The sequence below is a fragment of the Grampus griseus genome, assembly GCF_964374135.1.
Source record: "Grampus griseus genome assembly, chromosome: 15".
Classification (NCBI taxonomy): domain Eukaryota; kingdom Metazoa; phylum Chordata; class Mammalia; order Artiodactyla; family Delphinidae; genus Grampus; species Grampus griseus.
The window spans coordinates 22,317,023-22,337,327 of NC_139009.1; the positions used below are offsets into that span (position 1 = coordinate 22,317,023).

Consider the following 20,305-nt stretch of genomic DNA (forward strand, 5'->3'; position numbering starts at 1 on the left):
GTGTGTGTGTGTGTGTGTGTGTGTGTGTGTGTGCGCGCGCGCGCGTGCGCCTGCCTTACCCACACGTCCTTCTGAGCTTCAGCCCCCACGGGTTCAGAGAATAGGCTGCTTTGTTTGCGAGGGTCGGTTGTACCCACTCAGTCTGAGAGGCATGTGGGTGCATGGGGTAGAGCATCTGAGATACGCCTCTGAGACAGGCTTAGCTGGAGAGGCAGCAGGGCTGCACTGTTGGGCTGGAAGCTTTGCTTTTAGGGCTTTGGAGCTGAGCTTGGGAAGGAGGGTGGGTGGAGCTGTGTGTCTTAATGCCACCTCAGGCTTCTTATCTCTGGAGCAGTCAGCTTCTAAACAGAGCTCATGATGGGCACATAAAAGCTGTGCCACTATTTAACCTTAAAAAAAAAGAAGAAGCTTTCCACCTGCACAAGTACATACGTATGCTTGCAAATGGAACAGTCAAGGGCAATGAAATGTTCAAAAAAATAAAAAGGAATGAAAGACAATAGATTCTAGAGCCAGGCACACCTGTTCACGTTTTACTCTGTTCTCTTCCTAGTTGTGTAACCTCAGGCAAGGCACTGGGTGGGGGGGGGGGAGTGAATGGACGAGAGGTGCTTTGGTTTTCTCATCTGCAAAAACCAGGAGAATGCTCTCTGCTTCATTCATTGTTGAACGAATTAAATGGTTTCACAGAGCAAACCCAAGTAAGACACCTGGCTCATGAAGAACGTGGTAAATATCGTTTCCTGCTAAATTAAGACCAGCACTTGAAGGATTAAAGAATGTCGTTGTGGGATCCAAAGTTATAGTTACTCGTTGAACCCCAAGGCAAACCAGGATCTAGGACTGCAAACAGTGATTGTTTAGAATTTAGGAGAGCCTCTGGGCAGTGCCCTTTCCAGGCCTTTCCTACCTCTCAGGAGGAGTTTGGTTGGCCCACCCTCTCTGGGGTTGTCTGACGCTTGGCTATCACCCTTGCCTTCTGGGGTGACTGACATCAGTGTGACTCAGTCAGCCAGCCCATCAGGCCACTTCCTTCTGCTGGCGCTTGTCCTGGGCATGGCTGGCGCTGGCCTCCCGCTGCAGCCCGTGGCCCAGCACGCAGAGCTCTGGGGGCAGTGCACCCCTGCTGCCGCCCTTCAGTTCTGGGGCACAGGGACTGTTCCATGGCTCTGTGTCCTTGGGGCTCTCCTCGCTGCTGCAGAGAGAAAGCACAGGTGCCAATCAAACCCTCCTCGTTCCTCTGGCCCCGCCCCATCTCCATTCTGTCTCTCTCAAGCCCTCCTGTCTGTGTCACCCACAGACCTGGTGGACTCTTGGTGCCAGGCCTCTGCCTTTCCATATCAGCTTTGCCTGCTGGTGCTGTCCTTGTGGGTGTCTGCTGTGGCTGGGCACCGTGAGAGCCAAGCTCCTGGCGTTTCAGAGGACAGGCTGAGTCCTGTTCTCTCTTGGGATGCCCAGATCCTGCTGCTGTGAACCAAGCGTCTCCCTCAGGAACTCGGGAGCCAGGCCTTTATTTTGTTTTTGTTTTAAGAGCACTTCTTATTTAATAAAGAGCTAGGCTTAGCTAGTTGAATCAAAAATAACGCCAACAATAACAGCAAAAAAAACCCTGCTTTGCTCAGCTGCCACCCTTTTCCTGAATGGAATAAAATGAAAACTGCTTGGCTCAGACCTGGCATTTGGCTAGAATAGAGCTTCCCAGCTGCTGAGTGCCACGGTGAGAGGGGCTCTGAACAGAGAGGGACACCCAATGTGCTCTGAGGGTGGAGGGTGGTCACAAGCACAGATCAGGCCTAGGCCAGATGGGGGACCAGCTCGGAAAGCCACACTGGCTACGGGCAGCCAGGCTAGCCTCACAAAGACCACGTGGAGGGTGGAGTTGGCTGTCTGGGTTCGAGTTCTGGCCCTTCCACTTACTAGCTCTGTGACCTATAGCATGTTGATTGATCTCTCTGATTCTCAAGTTTCCTGCTTTGTGAAAGGGAGATAGTAATAATACCCATCTCATAGGACACTCAAAGTTATCAATATTGGATGATGCCTGGAAAACTCTCCGCACGCTAACCAGCATATGACAGGTGCTCACTAAATTGTCGGCTGTCACTGGTGCTGTTTTGTAGTAGGACTAGGAAGTCGCGCCAGCAAGGGACCTGAGGGACCACCCTGTCATATGACAGGTGGGCACCTGAGGCTCGGAGCCTCTCCATCAGTCACCTGAGGACCAGGACTGGCCCCAGCTCCGCACATGCACAGACCAGAAGCGCTTCTCTCCGCCCGTGACGGCACCTTCTTGACTGTATTATGAGTGTGCTCGGCTCTGCGTGGTTACGCTTACGTGGGACGTCCAACCAGTGGAGGACAAGTTTGAGTTCGGATCCTAACAAGATCAGGGTGGCAGGAATGGTGGGGGGAGGTGGGGTGGGCACTGACACTGGCCGTCATACGTGATTTTCAGGCAGTGAGGAACCCACCCTGTTCCTTAGAGCCAGTCTCATCTATGTCAGCCTCTGGCCCCATCATAAGTCCCTGCAGGACCCAGTGATCTGTGGGCCACAGCTCCCACCTTATTTTTTCTTCTTCCTGTGCCCCTTTTGAGCAGGGGTGGGGGCATGACACTTTGCTGCTCCCAGACTGGAGCAGAGGACAGGCCGTGGCACGCAGTGTCAGTGGAGGCTGACACCGAGGTGTGACGCAGGATTTGGTCCTTGAACTGTGTCTTCCCCACCCCCAACCAGGTCCCACATATGTGTGAGGCTCAGGCCAGGAGGTCGACTGTTTTGGTTGCCATATGGCCGTGTTTCCACTTGTTCCCAGACCTGCTGGGGAGCCAGGCAGCCCAGGTCTCCAGGAAACGGGGTCAGGGGGCTGCAGAGAGACCCTGACTGGCTGGTCCAGTCCTGGCAAAATTAAAAGCACCGCATTTAGCGGAGCAAGTCTGGGCACACTGAGACCTGGATAGAGACAGGTGCCTTCACCTGGGCGTTCAACACATAAATAACAGTTGAAGCTCAGTAACAGAGCTTCCTGGGGAAGCCTCCAAGGACTGTGCCCAATCCCTGGGCCCCAAGATGGGGAAGATATCAACACCATCAGTTTTTCTAAAAAAGCGGCACGGGCTGACCTGCAGGGGGTCAACACCAGACACAGGCCAGTGCATCCTGCAAGCCTGCCTCGGCTGCGAGATACAATGGGTAGGGCTGTCCCTGCAAGTCCCTGCTTGGGGAAACAGCCTGTAGGAGTTTCTGGCTCTCGGGCACTGGCTTGTTGCATGATCTCGGGGGAATCATGCTCAGTTCCCTGGCATTGTTTCCCATACACAGGAGGGCAGAAAAAAATGCTTGTCATCTCCAGAGCCGCAAAAGCCCTCCTCTTACAGCTGGTGCACTTCTGCGCCCAGACGCCAGTTTTACAGGGCTGAGTGGGGAGTGGGGTGTGTATCTGGGGAATAGGCATTTTCCCATCACATTCGTCACGTGCTCACATTTTCACAGTCTGGAGCAGCTTAGACGTGTGGTCTGACCAGGAGGTACGGGAATGGCTGTGAGTCATTCTGTGACCTTCCACGTGACCTTGGGAAGGCTCCTCTTTATGAATCCTCCTCCCTCTTTAAAGCTACAGTTACTCCCCATCCCACCTCATCTCTCTGAATATTGAGATTCAGGACATAAAACAACCTTTAAAGCCGCCCTATTCCGAGGAGAAACCTGAAAGAATGGCAATATTTTCTCCTTGAACAATTTTATGTTGCTTTATTATTGCTCCTGCTGTTTTAAAATGTTAGTGTTTTTAATTAATGCCATTTTATTGTCCTTGTTCTCTCAAGCTCTTCTCCGGAAGGGCACAGTTTTAGAAATCTAATAACTGAATAACTGGCTGGTGTGAGGAATAATGCAATAACATTTATAGAGGTTCTCAGATGAAAGGCACTGTGCTGTAGGAAGTTCATTTTAGATTTAAGAAAAGAGCAACGTTACATTAAGATTCTTGCAAAAATAATCAATATTTCATTTCTTTCAAGGGGCTGGGGAAGTTTCTAGAACTATAACCATGCACAACTTTCCCGAGATAATATCTTTATTTAAAATTGACTGCCTAGTACTTTGTGAAAAACTACCATTTATGCCAGGACAGACTGTGAAGTCTGTAACACATATCGCTCTGGCAGAAATTAACTTCTCATTTACACAACTGTGGGCAATGCAAAGATAGCAAGGACTGCTGTGGGTTGAGCTTTGTCTGATATGATATCAAGACACATTGATAAGAGTTCCTCTTTAATCGACCTCAGATTTACATTTTTCTCCCCGTGCTACAATTTGGGAAAAGATGCGTGTCCCCATAAACTCTGAAAAATAATCACACCACCATTCAAGTCCTTTCAACTCCCAGGCAATGGCTATACTTTGAGTCATGCCCCCTTGTAGCTGCATGCCCAGACCTGTCTGCGGGGCTGGGCCAAGGACATGCAAGTCAGCTGCCCCTCATGAGAAAGGCACGCTTAGACCTCAGCCGGCCCAGGGCAGGCATGGCAGCCCTTCCGCCTGGGTTCTGGTGCTCAGTGCTCATGGAGAGTCTTGTTCTTTTTTTCTTTTTTTTTTTTTTTTTTTTTTTTGCGGTACGCGGGCCTCTCACTGTTGTGGCCCCTCCCATTGCGGAGCACAGGCTCCGGACGCGCAGGCTCAGCGGCCATGGCTCACGGGCCCAGCCGCTCCGCGGCATGTGGGATCTTCCCGGACCGGGGCACGAACCCGCGTCCCCTGCATCGGCAGACGGACTCTCAACCACTGCGCCACCAGGGAAGCCCGAGAGTCTTGTTCTTGCTCTACACTCCTCTGAAAGGGGAGATGGAGATGAGGCTGGATTGCAGAAGTGGGGGCAGGTCCTCAGGAGTATGGGGAAGCCAGACTTTTATATTCAATACCTCCAGGACCCGCTGTTTGTTAAGGTGTGTCCCCTGGGTGCCTCCCAGATCCTTTCGGGGGCGGGGGGCGGGGGGGTTGTGTCCACGTGGTCAAAACTATTTTCATAATAATACTAAGATGTTATGTGCCCTTTTCACTTATTCTTTCAGGAATGTAGAGTGGAGTTTTCCAGACTACATGATGTGTGATATCACAACAGATTGACTGTGGACAAAGGTCTGAGAATCCAAGTGTCTGTCTGTGAAGCCCACACCCTAAAGAGGTTTGTAAAACTATAAGACAGTGCCACTCCTTTCGCTCAATTTTTTTGTTATTGTGGAAAATATAGTTACTTTTCATTAGGATATAGTTTATGTTAACATAGAATGGGGTCGTTTTTTCAATTAATAAATATTTTAAACATCTCTCAATTTTAATTTGTAATGCAGTAAAAAGCGATAGATGCAATGCACATAGGCAAAGGCTCCTTGGGGGTCTCGATTTTGAAGAGCTTAAAGAAGTCCTGGGACCAAAAATTTGAGCACGTCCCACTAAGATGCTGGGCTATTGCCGTAAACCAGGAAAGACAGAAATCAGGCTGCTGGCTCCAGACAGGTGACAATGACTCAACTTTGGGGGTCAAGTCACTTCACCTCAGTTTCCCCAAGTGTAAAATAAGGGGCACATGTGGTTGCACCAACCTGATTGTTTTAAACTTTTTTTTAAATTTTTCTTTTAAACTTTATCTTTAGTACAGCAGAGCCCCTTGCAATTAAATCTTTCTCGGGAACCTGAAGTGTGTAACAGATGAAAGACGGTTGCTTAAGCATGGGGGACTGGGAGATAGGACATTCCTAGACCCCTCTCCCAGCTGCTCTTCTCTGGGAGCACAGTTTGAAAACTACTGACCCAGATGAGCCTAAGGGCATATCAGCTCTATCCCAATAACTGCAGGGCTGTGGCCCGAGGACTCTCCTTACCTGCTCTGGCCAAGCTGGGATTCACAAGCGTCGCTGGTGGTGCCCGGGACAGGCAGGTGAAGGCGGATGCCCGGCTGGCAGTCAGAAGCTGTCCTTCTGATGAAAGGCTGAGGGTTGAGGGCACACAGGGCTGTCCCTCGCTGTGAGTCTGCCCTCAGTCGTGGCCCTGAGCTGCTCCTCCAGCATCCTGTCGGGGTCCCACAAGGACCTCCAGCTTCAGGTGGCAGCGATGGTGGGGTGAGTTGGGGTACTGTTGAGAATGGTGACTTAGCTTCGAACAGAGAGGAGATGGCTGGACAGAAGATGGAACATGTGTTCCCGGATGCTTTGGCCGTGGCTGCCCGACTGTCTTCAGAATCTCTTGTTTCCTTGGGCCCCTGACTGGGAGATGCTGGGGGAGATGGGGAGGGGCCAGAGGCAGGGGAACTGGCTTCTGTGCACTGGGCAGGGGGGCTGGAGACCTTGTGCCGAGCGGGTGGGCTTGCCGAGGGAGGGGTGGACAGTTTGTGCTGGGGGGGAGGGGAGGCTCGTTTCTTCACTGTTGGGGGGCTTAGCATCCTGGGGCTCGCTGGAGGGCTGAGCGGTGGGCTGGGGGACCTGTGCACACAGGGCACACTTGGCTGGGCAGGTCTGTGAGTGGAGGGCACGCTTGAGTGCCTCTTGTCCACTCTGGGTGTCCAGTGTGCCCTCGTGGGAGAGGCCTTCCTGACCAGCACGGGGCTTCTGTCTTGGTTCTGCCTTGGGGCCTCGGGAGAATGCGGCCCTCGCATTGGCCTGGCCAGGTTGGGCTCCGAGGTCCTGTCCTGCCCGGATGTGTGGCTGGAGTGGCGCCAGTGGATGACCTTCCGGGGATGCTTGGAGAGGCCTGTGGCCCTGTCCGCTCGTGCCTGACTCTGAGCCCTGCTGCCCTGCACCTCTGGGTTCCCGCTGGCTGCTGGTGGGTGACTGAGGTCCCAGGCGAGCTTTCCGGGATTGCAGCTGCTCTTGCTTCTCCCTGGTTCTGTGCTGCGGGCCCTGGCGAGGGTGGCCGTGCTTTTGCTGGGCAGCAGGTCAGAGGGGCTCATGGCGGCTCTTAGCTTTGGGGAAGCCCACGTTCTCCGGGCGGGGCCAGCCCCTCCCAGCCCTGGCACGTGGGTCCCTTCAAGGGAGCTCTCTGCTAGATTGCTGTTTTCTGGGGGCTCCAGGGAAGTGAATGATTTGTCCATCAGGATTTCCAGAGGCGGTGGAGGGAGATGCTCTGGGTTCTCCTCTGTTTCACAGTTGAGGTCCTCACTCCTGGACGCTTCTGCTGTGAGCAGAGGGGGAAAGGTGGGAGCAAAGGGCCTCCAGCCTGGGCCCATCCTGAGAGATTCTCCACCTGCTGCTGGAGAAATTCGAGGCTTTGGATACAAGGGGGCAAGTCCCCTGTAAATGGGGAATCTGGGAGGCATGGTGGGGACCCCCCACTTCCTGGGGCAGGGGCTCGGCCCAGAGTCCTTGGAATCCCCCAGTGTCCTTAGACCCTCGGTGGGACTGAAAGTTTCAATGAGTTTCTTGACCGATGTTCTGGTAGGACAGCTCTTGATGTTCCAGTCCCGGGCCCTGGGAGCCTCACTGGCCCTCTCACCTGATGGCATGGCGTTTGGAAGCCCCTCAGCTTTTCCCGGCCAGGGCTGTTCTCCCTCAGGGTGGGGACAGCATTTCTGCAAGGTGCTCTGACTTGGCAAAATGCTGAAGTTCTTGGTGAGGGACGCCCTCAACTTGCTGATGGTGCTGCTTGGGGTGACCTTGCAGTAGTGGTCAGGCCTCAGCGCTGTTGCCCTGGGCTGCAGAACCTGCTTCTGGCTGTGCCCCTGCCGTCGGGTGTCCCGGGTGCAAAGCGCCTCCAGCCTCTGGCTGAGGTCTCTCTGGACCCTCCGCAGCTCCTGGAGCGTGGGGTCCTCCACGTGGCTCTTCAGACACCCCTCAGATTGGGACCTCCTCTGCCTTGAGGGGGCCTTCCTGCTGTCGCTGGCCGTGTTCGGTCTTGGGGCCACCACGGTTTTCTCCTCTTCCTCGATCCATTCCTGGTGCTCAGAGGGCAGGGGGACAAACTTGATCCTTTCACTGATTGCTTCCTTCATCTTCAGAATCATTTCCTCGTCCTGGGGGCTCCTAAGCCTCCGGGGGTGTGGTTGAAATAGGCTTTCCGCACCACCGGCAGGTGAAGACCGAGGCCTTGCATGGGAAGCGCTTCCCTGCCCCGCACGCGGACTCAGGCAGCTCTCTTTGTCTTCCTCCGCCTCTGGGCTGCTGTCCTCACATTCACTGAGGGGCGGAGTGTCCATCAACCTGGAGCCTTTAGGAAAGTGTGCTTCCCTGGAGATCCTGATCCCAGGGGAATCACACGGAGCGCTTTGGCCCAGCCCCCAAGGCCTGGAGGCAGTATTTTCTGGGCCTGTGCTGGAGGGCCAGGGGCTCCCCGATCCACCCTGCACTGCTGGCTGAACCTTTGCTGTAAGAGGCCTGGAGAGCGGGCAGTCCTGGGGTCTGGCTGAACCCATCCAGAATGGGCTTTGCTGCCAGGTATGTCTGGACAGCTTGGCCTCCACTGTGGGTGGAATCGCTGGCCTCCACTCTGCAGGCTCCAGCACGAAGTCCCAGCTGGCTCGCTTGCCCAGTTTGTCTGCCAGCTGCACACACTCATTGTCAGCACCGATGCCACTGTCCTCAGAGCACAAGGGTAGGCCCTGCACTTCAGGGTCACCGTGGCCACTCGCTAAGCTCTCCAGGTGCCCCAGAACCCTGAGGAGGTGCTCATCCGCACCCTTCTTCTTGCACAGCTTGTTTCCCAGGTGGCCCGCGGCGCCTTGGAAGTAGCGGCCGGAGCCCTCCAGGAGGCTGTCAGAGAGCGAGGCCGCCGTGCCGCTGAGCGCCTGCAGCTTGCTAACTGTGTACTGCAGAAGCTGCTGCAAGAGATCTGGCTGCTCCTGGGGCTCTCTTTTCTTCAAAGGCCAAGCCAGATCCTCCTTAACTTCCTGGAGGAGCTCTTCTCCATCCTTGGAGATTTCCCCTAAGAGCTGGTTGACCTCATCAAAACACAGCAACAGGAAGCCGACCATGGGCTGCAGCAGCTCCTGGGTCTGCGTGGCGCAATGGGCGATGCTCATAACTGCTTCGTATTTGGAGAGGCAGGTGTGCAGATAGGTGTAAGCACGCTGGTGGGCCTTCACCAGGGGCTCAGGGAAGTCTACTTTGTCTTCAGACTCGTGGGCAGGAAGGATGGTTTGGCAGTCATGGCCCTGTTTGCTCGACCTGTGACATTTTGGCCTCTTTCCCCATTTGGAAGTCTCCCGGGTATTGCTTTCCTCACTCTCTTCCCCAGAAAAGGCCGCCCCTTGTGATCCATGGGAACTCTGTCTCTTGAGTGGAACGTCTGTAGCCACGTAGCTTTGTGATTTGTTCAGCTGGGATGGGGAGGTTTTGGTTTCTGGGATCAGTCCTTCCATGTCTTTCCTTTTGCCCGAAGTGGGATCTCTGGTGAGCTGACAAAGACTTTCAGCCCCCGATTGGATCCACCGGCGACTTTGCTGCTCTTCTGGCCTCTGTCCCTGGGACGAGCCCCCTCCAGAGTCATAGCAGGTGGAGTTTTGAACCAGCAAAGGGATGGAGCATCTTTCACTGGGCCCCTGACATCCTGGCAGAGTTGCTTTGGGCTTTTTAAAAAACTGGATGCCACTCTTAGCAACGCTGTTAACAATATCACTGTGGGAAGGTGTACATCCCATGATGTCAGCCTGTAGTCATCTCCCATCTGCAACCCTCACAATTTTCAGAGAATTGTATTCAAAACAGGAACAAAAGGCAGTCTTACTAGTCCATCCAGGCAGTTTCCAAGCCAGAATCCTTTGAAGTCCAAGGTGCAATGTCCTAAACTTGGAACCGGCTTTCTTTACTTCCTTGGCCCCATCGTGTAGAGGTAGTGATGCTGCCGCCGTTCTGGTGTTGTTCTAAGTTTTGAACCCTCTGCTGCTGGTGAGCCACAGGGCAGTTCTCGAGGACTTCAGTCCCGTGGATTACCGGATTGCATTTTGCTCGTGTCCTGACAGATGTGCATGGCAAGTGGAACTTTAAGCCTATTAGGTTAATCATGCCCTAGCCAGTCAGCGCTCACAGCGTGTTCTAATATAGAACTCAGCATTTACTATCTTGGGAAGCGGATTATTTTTGCACGTGCGTATGCTTTTAATTCTGTTCAGATGCCTGCTATATGAAACCTAGGGAAATGAGCCATAATTGCAGAAGGCTCTGGAAGAGACACATTTGTGGAAGGGAAGCGAGGGCTGACCGTTTATGAATCCTGGCAGAGAAGTGACCTTCACAGTTTAATAAGGGCAAACTAGCTGAGTGTGCTCCAACCTGCTGCCACCCAGAAGACCCCCAAACTGCACAGTAGCTGGGAATTGAGGTGATACATTGTTGTTTGTGTGGCTTATAAAAATGCTACGACTTTCTAGTGCTGGAGGACATCTCTAAATAGACAGGAATAAAGAAGGCTTTCCTCTACACTAGAAAAGGGAGGTCGATCGCAGGGAGCCTTGGAGGGGAAAGCAGGAAAAACTCTCCATCGTATAAAGCTTAAGGCTGGTCCCTGTGGACTATAGGGGCTCGGGGAGACAATGCTCTCACAGGAAAAGGCTTTTTACTAAACCTTCCTCATAGGAAAATAAGCTAAACCTGGGCAGTGGAGAGCCATTAGGAGTAGAACTTAAGGGAAAAATGTGTTTTCCTTTTCAAGCCCAGCTTCTATACTCAGTCTGAGCCTGGTGCTCTTGCCCATGGCTAAGGTCGCAGCTGCCCATTTAAAACCTCCTTTAGGGCTTCCCTGGTGGCACAGTGGTTGAGAGTCCGCCTGCCAGTGCAGGGGACACGGGTTCGTGCCCCGGTCCGGGAAGATCCCACATGCCGCGGAGCGGCTGGGCCCGTGAGCCATGGCCGCTGAGCCTGCGCGTCCGGAGCCTGTGCTCCATAACGGGAGAGGCCACAATAGTGAGAGGCCCGCGTACCGCAAAAAAAAACACAAAAAAAACAAGAAAACCTCCTTTAAAACTTTCTTTGCTGTCAGTAAAGTCTAGAGCAGGGGTTTGAAGTTGGAAGACTTGAGTTTAAATACTGAGCTCTTCTCCTTTTAGTTGGGGGAATTTCCACAAGTGATTTAACTTCCCTGGGGCAGAGCTCATCTTTGAAATGGGGATAGTGATATCTACTTCGTGGAGTTGTTGGGGGGATTAAGTCAATTGTCAGCTAATGCTAGGCAAGTGCTTGGTGTGGTGCTTGGTAAGAGGTAGGTACTCAAGAAAAAAAAAAAAAGGTATTCCTTATTCCTTTCCCCCTGGCATCTAAGTCACTTGTAATAAAGTCATGAGAAAATTCATTAGTTTGTCCAGGACCAAGCCCCAGTCGTTTCCTGAATTGTCTGGGAATAACTGCCTACAGATGGCTTAGAGCCCCAGATAGGGTTTTTGCCATTCTACGTCTGTGCAGATGGCTCTCTGCTTGGCACACTGATGCCTCAGGACTTTTCTAAGGCCTCATTGTGTCATTTCTCTGTTCTTAAACACACAATAATTCCCACCAACTGCAGGAGGAAGAGAGGCTTTGATTTAACCATTTCATATTTTTGGTTATTTAGCTCATTGACAATGTTTAATTTTCCTAATAGAAAAAAGATTGCATCGAGCATCTCCTGAAGTTGCTGAGAACGGACTTATATTCTGGCTTTACAGTTTTCATTTTCTCTCACTGAGCCCCATACAACCAACGAAAATAACACTGTGGGTTTTAGGACTCTTCTGCCGGGAGCAAGCTGCAGACAGGCTACCAGCCTGTGTGCAGAGCCTGGGGCCTATCACAGTCCTGTGCCCCAGAGTGCTTAATTAATCAAGTTCTCCTATCTGTTTATTTGAAGCAGGACTCATGGGAAACACAAAGCTGACTCAGTGCCTGAGGGCGAACTGCGTTAGGCATCAAAAAGTTGTTTCATTTGTCACAGCCTGGGCTGGCCAAGTAAACAAGCACACCATGTGGGAAGATTCTTCTCTCTTCCATTTAACCCAGTGCAAAGCTCATCTGAAGGGTTCTTTATGTAAGTTCTTCTCCTCTTGGGATTTTGGCCCCTGCTTGAATCATCTTTGTGAAAACTTTTGATCTAAGTGACTAAAATTATTTCCAAACCAATAATCAAAATAAAAGTATTTGCCCGGAGGATCAGCTGTCAGATAGCTCTGTGCCTTATAGACTGGTTTTCTTGACTATTCCAAATAATTTAGGAAGCTCTTTATTCACTGCCTCTCATTTTTCATTAAGACTCGCTTTTGTTTTTCTTTGTTTTCAAACTGGTGTGGCTTCAAATTAAAAAAAAGAAGCATTACTTTCAGTGGGAATGTAAAAGTGACCAATTACTTTGGAAAACTGTTTAACAGTTAAACATACACCCACCTTCTGACCCATCAGTTCTACTCCTAAGGATTTACCCAAGACTATTGAATGCCTAGGTCCACAAAAGGGACTGGTACAAGAATATTCATATTAGCTTTATTTAAAAAAATTCTTTATTTTTAATTTTTTCTGTATGCGGGCCTCTCACTGTTGTGGCCTCTTGTGTTGCAGAGCACAGGCTCCAGACGCACAGGCTCAGCCGGCCATGGCTCACGGGCCCAGCCGCTCCGCGGCACGTGGGATCCTCCCGGACCGGGGCACAAACCTGTGTCCCCTGCATCGGCAGGCGGACTCTCAACCACTGCGCCACCAGGGAAGCCCTAGCTTTATTCATAATAGCCTCAAATTGGAAACAATCCAAACGTTTGTCAGTAGGGAAATAAATAAATTGGGCAGTGGAATACTTCCTAGCAATAAAAGGAACAAACTATTGAAATACGTAACAACATAAACTTAAAAATTATTATACTGAGTGAAAGAAACCAGACATAAAAGAGTATATATGGAATAATTCCATTTATAGGAAGTTCAAGAATATACAAAACTAATCTATAGTTACAGAACTCAGAGAAGTGGCTACCTCTGGTAAAAGTTATTAACTGGATATGGGCATGAGGGAATTTCTTAGACTAATGGAAATGTTCTATCTCTTGACCTGGGTAGTGGTTACACGGGTATATGCATAGGTAAAAAGTCCTTGGGTGTACACTTAAGTTTTGCCTTTTATGTGTGTTAAAACACACACACACACACACACACACACACACACACACATACACGCCCCTAACTAAAATGCAATATTGTATACTTTACTCTGTGCCTAAGAGAGTCCCAGCTATAATATTCTTGGTCTTGGAAAAGGGTCCCTGTATTAGTTGTCTATTGTTGCATAACAAATAACCCCCAAATTTAGCAGCTTAAAACAGCAAACATTATCTCATTATGAAACGTTATGTTTCTGTGGGTCAGGAATGTGGGAGCAGCTCCCTGGATTGTCCTGACTAAGGGTCTCTCATGAGGTTGCAGTGAAGGCATCAGCCCGGTTTGCAGTTATTTGAAGGGTAGAGACTGGCACTGGTTGATTTGCTTCCAAGGTAGCTTGTTCACATAACTGTTGACAGAAGGTCTCAGTTCCTTGCTGGACGTTTGCAGGAGGCCTCAGGGCCTCATCATGGGGACCTCTCCATAGGGCTGTTTGAGTGTCTTACAACATGGCAGCTGGCTTCCCCCAGAGTGAAAAGTCCAAGAGAGAGCAAGGAGGAGGCCACTCTGTCCTAATTTCAGAAGCCAAAAACACCTTTACTTGCCTCACATTCTATTCTTTAGAAGTCAATCAAGGGACTTCCCTGGCGGTCCAGTGGTTAAGACTCCGAGTTTCCACTGCAGGGGGCACGGGTTCAATCCCTGGTCGGGGAACTAAGATCGTGCATGTCGTGTGGTGTGGCCAAAAAAATAAGAAGTCAATCAATAAGTACAGTTCACACTCAAGGAGGGAAAAACTAGGCTCCACATTCAAAAGGTCACTAAATTTTTTTTTAAGATCTGGACATATTATAGGTCAAACCATGACATCCAAAACATAACTATGTACAGTAAACCTTTGTTTACTAAGGAATCGTCATTGCCCTTCAACATGTCAAATAAGTTCCACCCCATTTTTTTTCATGTGGCCCTGAACTAATTGGTCAGCAAAAGATGGTTCTCATGTGGCACTGATTCTGAGCCAACACTGAAGTTCATTTAAGCAACCTAAAAAAATGCCTTATTTCTCAAATTCTGTCAGCATCACCAGTGAGCTCTCCTGAGCCTTCAAAACTAAGAAAAATTTTCCACTAGCCAAGCCAAGGGCACAGTTTGTCCTTCAGATCCGAAGGAATGTTCTTTGCAACACAATTTCCTGCTCCAGATGTGAGATGAGGCAATAAGCAAGCAACGACTGTGGTGAGCTAGCAGGGAAAGGGAGCTAGCGGTTGGTTGCAGACACTGTGTTAGGCACTTTACGTATATCATTTCACTAGCTTGCCTCCCCTGCTTTGCTGAGGAGAACCAGTAACCATCATTAAAAAATTAACCTGGCTACTGTTACACACCTTAGAGTAATCCATCCAGAGTTGCTCATGTGATAAGCAATTCTGTGGAAACCAGCACGTGACATTCAGGTGTCTGCTCTAAGTGGCTTCTGATTTGGTGATCATATTAGGAACCCCTGTGTCTTTTCACCAGTTCTTATTCTGTATGTCTTATTGTCTGAATCAGGAGTTACACAGGCCTCTCATTGTACTTCTGGGGGTTGACTGTTTAACTCTTTGAGTTGCCACTGAGAAGCCACCAAAATAAGTGTCTTCTATACTATGTAGCCTATATATGGCATCAAAGTACCTTAAATGTACTTTCCAAATTTGGCAAGAATTTATCCAGTTTTGTTTTGTGTGTGTTTGTTTTTGTTTTGTTTTTTGGGTTTTTTTTTTTTTTGGTATGATAAGGTAACTTGTTTTATTGAAATAGATTAAATTCTTCCCTAAAAATTAGATATTTACCGTAGGGTATGCTAACTACTGTAACAAGCAACCCCCAAATCTCAGTGACTTAACACATGAAGAGATATTATTGTTTACCCAATGCCAAGGTAGAAGTTCTTAGTTGGGTTGCTGTCTTAAACAGCTCTCCTCCAAGTGGTGATTTGAGGATCTAGGCCCTTCCATTTTGAAACACTGACAGCTTTAATACATGACTTCCAAGGCAGGAGGGGAAGAGAGTATGGGGAAGTCATACTGGATTCTCAGCTTCTTTGACACACCCATAATTTCTGCCCACATTTTCATGTCCAGGCCTTGTAACATAGCCCCACTTAGATGGAAATGTCCTGGGAAATGAAATCAGTCCCTGGCAGGATAGCTACCTTCCAGCAACATCTCTATACCATGGAAGGGAGCCCCAATTTTAGAGGCCCAGTAGTCTCCTCTGCCACACCCGTGTTTCCAGATAAGGAAACTGAGGCTGAAGAGTTTAGATAATTTGCTCAAATCACATAACTAGCATGTAGCTGATCTGGGATTTGAACCCTTGTCTCTCTGACTCCAAAGCCTGTGTTGTACTTACTACATTTTGGGGAATAAGACAGCTGTTATTTCAATCTTCTCTTGGGTTAGCAGTTCAACACATGTTGGACTTTTCAGTCACCTGCTCAGATCCAGCCCCACCAGAGAGAGGGCTGCAGGAATCTGTGAGAAGCAACTTTGGATTTGCTCTGCAGCCCGAAGAAGTCCTCTAGGTTGCCCTTCCAAACTGTCTCTGTCTCTGACAAGGACCTTTGGATTGATGACTTGGCCGGATGGTCATTGGTTTAAATTATGTCTCTAGGTGGCGACTTTCAGACAGCCCTTAGCCCTGAATTCTGGATCCCACAGAAGTCCCAAACTCTGACACCCCTGCGCTCAGCCCAGATTCCGGGGTCTCTGGCCCTCAGCTGGCTCGCAGGCAGAGTGGTGCTTGGGACCAGGGAACTGAATATGTTAAATGGCTTTATGTCAACTACCAATTAATTCAAGTCTCTCCTTGGTAAAGTAGACTTCTATTTCCAGCGATATTTTAAAGTAAGAGATGTGGATTTCAGCAAAAATGTTTGCATTTCATAAACATCTTTGCATTTTACATACATTGTAATTTTTATTATTACTTTCCACTCTTTTCTTCTATTTGTACATATATTTTGCATAGTTGCTAATCATCCTGCCACTGTATTATCCTCATTAACTTAAACATATCAGAGACGTTTTCCATGTTACAGCGTTCACCACACTTTTTTTTTGAATTTTATTTTATTTATTTTTTTATATAGCAGGTTCTTATTAGTTATCCATTTTATACATATTAGTGTATGTATGTCAATCCCAATCCGTTCACCACACTTAAGGAGAAAAAACAGTGATGTGTATAATCGAGGCAACAACCTCTTACTTTAACAAAAAGATAAATAGCGATGAGTCTATACATATAAAGCAAAGCACAGATCGTGAATTTGCTAACTCTTCTTTCCTGAGACAGATGTTTCTCAGGATAAAGTCCTTCACAGAAATGCACATAGACATAACCTCATACAGCCACCCCATGGTGTAGATGGATGGAGAAATACAGGATTTATTTGAGAAGCCAGTGTCTGTGTCAGAGACAAACATCTTAATGAAGTGGCAGAGCTGGACTTAAACGTCAGGTCTGGCTGACTCTCAGGCTCTGATCTTTCCACTGTCTCAGGCTGTCTGCTGTGATGGGTCAAAATGAGGGGTTGAAGTGTGTTGATAATTTTAAAATTCTGCTCTCAAGAGCCTGTGAGGGGTCTGAGGGACACCTCAGCTTTAACTGAACACTTCCATTTTTCTCTGTTTAATACACTGGGCTTTCCTGTAAAATACCTTGGGAAGGGATTTAGTAGAGATCTGTTGGGACTTCGCCAGTGCCCAACTCCGGGCTGTCACAATCCCTGTGCCACATCATAGATGGTTTCCAGGGTCCCTTCTGACTCTAACACCCTTGTCATTAGGATTGTGGTTCTGTAAGAGTCTGGCCTTAACAGCAAACAAGGTATTTTCCTTCAGAGCAATAATGTAGAAGTCCGATCGCCATCCCTTCCTTACGAGTGATCATTAGGGGAACCCAAATCTCAAACCCTGTACCATGGAATTCTCCCACTGCCACTGGTCCAGATATATTGATCTGATTTCAGCTCAAATAGTACAGACATCAGTCAGATTATACAATACCTTCATGCCCTTCCAACTTTCTTAATGCAGTAGTTATAGTATTTTTAAAACCGAAAAAAAGATTTTACTGTTTCTTCTTAATGTGAAGGCAATTCATGCACAAAAATAAAACTAAACTGAAATGTGAATAATCCTACTGACTTAGGGATGGTGATGATGATGGTGGTGGTGATGTTTATCATCGTGAGGGTGCTAGGCTCCGTTGCAAACACTTTACATACCTTAATTACGCCTCATGCAGCTCATGCCGCCGGAGGAGCAGGTTGTGAAGCTGAACACGTACAAATGGAATTTAATGTTATTATTAGACAAGACCCCACACCAGGAAGACAGGAAAGATTAAATTAAGCCTAGGTTTTCTGGGAGCTTGTCACTGAGGTGCTTGTAAAGAAGGCTGTGCCCTGAAAAGCCCTTGATTCACTGGCTGAATGGAGTCTCTCCTTTCTTCACTGCTGCCTTTTCTTCCACTCCCCAAGCCCAAGAAAAATCCTTAGCTCGTTGCCGTTGACCTCCAGGTCTCAGTCTCTGCACCCTTAACATGGGGAAGATAAGATGGTGCAGGGGAAGGGGTCCTGGCCTTGGAGTCAGAACACAGCACACAGGGGAGGAATTAATCAAGAATTCTTCCCTAGCTGTTAGATCACTGCTCACATGTTATCAGAAAGACCCACGGAAAAATTGTTTTAACATCCATATAAACTGAGGGACCACTTGCTAATTCCCAGTAGGGAAATAACAACAGAATCTAATTTCTTGACTTCTGTATATTTACTTTTAAACAGATATACCCTGGGCTTTGGAAAGATCTTGGTTGTTAGTTGTACGAACTTCTCAAAATAGACTCTTTACTCTTGTTATTTTTGGTTTTGCGTATGTGTCACATTTGGGGAAAGACATCAGGTGATGATGTGAATTCATGGTGGAATGCGGGGGAGAATTGAGCCTCAGGATTGCCCAGGGTTTGCAAAGCAAGAAGAGAGACTAGCTAAAGAGCCTTTGTAACGTCATAGCCAACACTGTGCATTTTTCCTTATATTTAAATACTATAACATTTTCTGAGCGTTCTGCAAAATTGCCCTTGGATTGAAGAGTAGATAGCAGATTCAGTTCTTTTGTTAACATTTACATGCATAAGAATGGCTTGTCTGGGCTGACTAGGGGATGGAACACCAACCCCCGCTTATAACCTTACCTGGGAAATTTCATTCCTGCTCACTCCCAACTTTTTTGAATGCATTCCTTGTATAAATTTGGGATTACGAAGACAAAAATAGCCTTCCCCCAAACTGCCAAGTATTTACAATAATGTTTAAGAGAGATTAATTATCCAAGGCTGACCCTGAAGAACAACTAAGGCAGGTGATGATTAAAATACTTGAACTCAATCAGCTGGGACTTTGATCTTCTAGTCTCCAGAACCGTGAGAAAATAAATTTCTGTTGTTAAAGCCACCCAAGTCTATGGTATATTGTTACGGCAGCCTGACAAGACTAAAAGAGATATTATTTTTTTAAGAATGGCATATTTTTATTTATTATAGAAGCAATATGTTTAAACAGAAGCTTGTGTATGAATGTTCATAGCGGCACTATTCACTGTTCACTATAGCGCTATATCACTATAGATAAAGGTGGAAACAACTCAAATGTCCATCAACTGATGAAGGGATAGACAAAATGTGATATATCCATACAGTGGAATATTAGCCATAAAAAGAGTGAAGTATTGATAATGCTATAACATGGTTGAACCTTAAAAACATGCTAAGTGAAAGAAGCTAGATACAAAAGGTCATAGATGACTCCATTTATGTGAAATATCCAAAGTAGGGAGATCCACAGAAACAGAAAACAGATTAATGGTTGTCAGGGGCTGAGGAGTTGGGAGAATGGGAGTGACTGTCTTTCTTATGGTTAGATCGGGGCTGTGGGGTTTTGAGAGGAAGATCGCAGAGGTAATATGCCATTTTTATTACATCATATCAAGAATATGTACTGTCAGCATGATTTACGACTGTTGATGTAGACCTTGATGTCGATGATTATGATGTTGGTGTCGACCTGGCTGACGCAGCGTGTGTCAGGTTGTTCAACTGTAAAGTTATTCCCCCCAGCTTTCCCTACTCTTTGGAAGTACTCTGGGCAGCCACGCAGGGAGAAGAGAGTTATGCTCCCCCTGAATATAAATATTGTTAAGGCTTTTGGTACAAATTGTGAAATTATTCTCCAGAAATATTTTACAAGTTTACATTCTCAGCAGCAGTGTGAATACGTGTCTACTTTACTGCAAATTTGCCGACATTGGTGTTACCCTTTAAAAAAAAAATCTGCTGATCTTAAAGAGGAAAAATGGCATCTCATTTTAATTTGCATTTATGAGTTTATTAGAAAGTTGGTATATTTTAAAAATTATATACTTTGTTGGTCATTTGTATATTTTCTTTCAGGGATTACTTGTACATCCTTTGTTCATTTTTAAAAAATGAGGTGTTTACCTTTGTTTTATTAATTTTTAAGATATTAACATTTTGACTGGTCTTATAAGTTGTCATAATGCCATTGGTGTTTTTTTTTTAAGTTTTCTTTTTGCCTTTTAATTTTGTTTATGGTATTTTGGGGGGTACAGAAGTTTTCATTTTACGTGATCAACTCTATCAGCCTTTTTCTTCGTAATTTCTATCTGTGTCGTCATGTTTAGAAATGCTAAATTTATACTTTGTAAAATACCTGGACAAATTTATATTCAGGAAATTATTATTATTGTTGTTATTATTATTAGGAAGTTATTATTTTTAAAGTTGAGACCCCATGAAATGGGAGGACATGGCTTGACTAGATTGAGCTTTGTCTCAGAAACAGCTAACAGTGGACACATTTCAAGATGGATGACTGTAACTTATAGCCTCTTGTAGGGATTTCTGGGACTGGTTTTAATGTTTTAAAGAACTCTCAAAATGGAAGTGAACTGGCTGACGTATTATACTAAGTTCTTTGGGGTCACAAAATGAGAAACCAGTGGGATGACTTGAAAATGTATGTAAGCACTTAGTGAGAGATGAGCTTTGAAGTTTATGAGGATAACAAGTGTGATTATTGAGTAAGGAGGCTAATTTGATCACCATCCTTCAGTAATTTACATATCTAAGTAAGTCGTCAGAAGTGGGGGAATGGGGAACTTGGTGTCCTAGAGTGCTGGGGTAGCCATAAACATA

General features: G+C 47.5%; 2 protein-coding genes across 2 annotated transcripts in view; one reads left to right on the top strand and one right to left on the bottom strand.

Annotated features, from left to right (window-relative positions):
* The window catches only part of CLIP4 (CAP-Gly domain containing linker protein family member 4), a 110,058-nt gene that overhangs the window by 9,664 nt on the left and 80,089 nt on the right, over nt 1-20,305 (top strand). The window contains exon 2 of the mRNA XM_082671753.1: nt 5,072-5,184. The gene's annotated coding sequence lies outside the window, so the exon portion shown is untranslated. The remainder of the gene's footprint in view (nt 1-5,071; nt 5,185-20,305) is intronic.
* PCARE (photoreceptor cilium actin regulator) lies at nt 1,021-9,627 on the bottom strand (the record flags this gene model as incomplete). Its single annotated transcript, XM_082671748.1, has 2 exons — nt 1,021-1,195; nt 5,882-9,627. The coding sequence occupies 2 exons, from the start codon at nt 9,625-9,627 to the stop codon at nt 1,021-1,023; spliced, it is 3,921 nt and encodes a 1,306-aa protein (XP_082527874.1).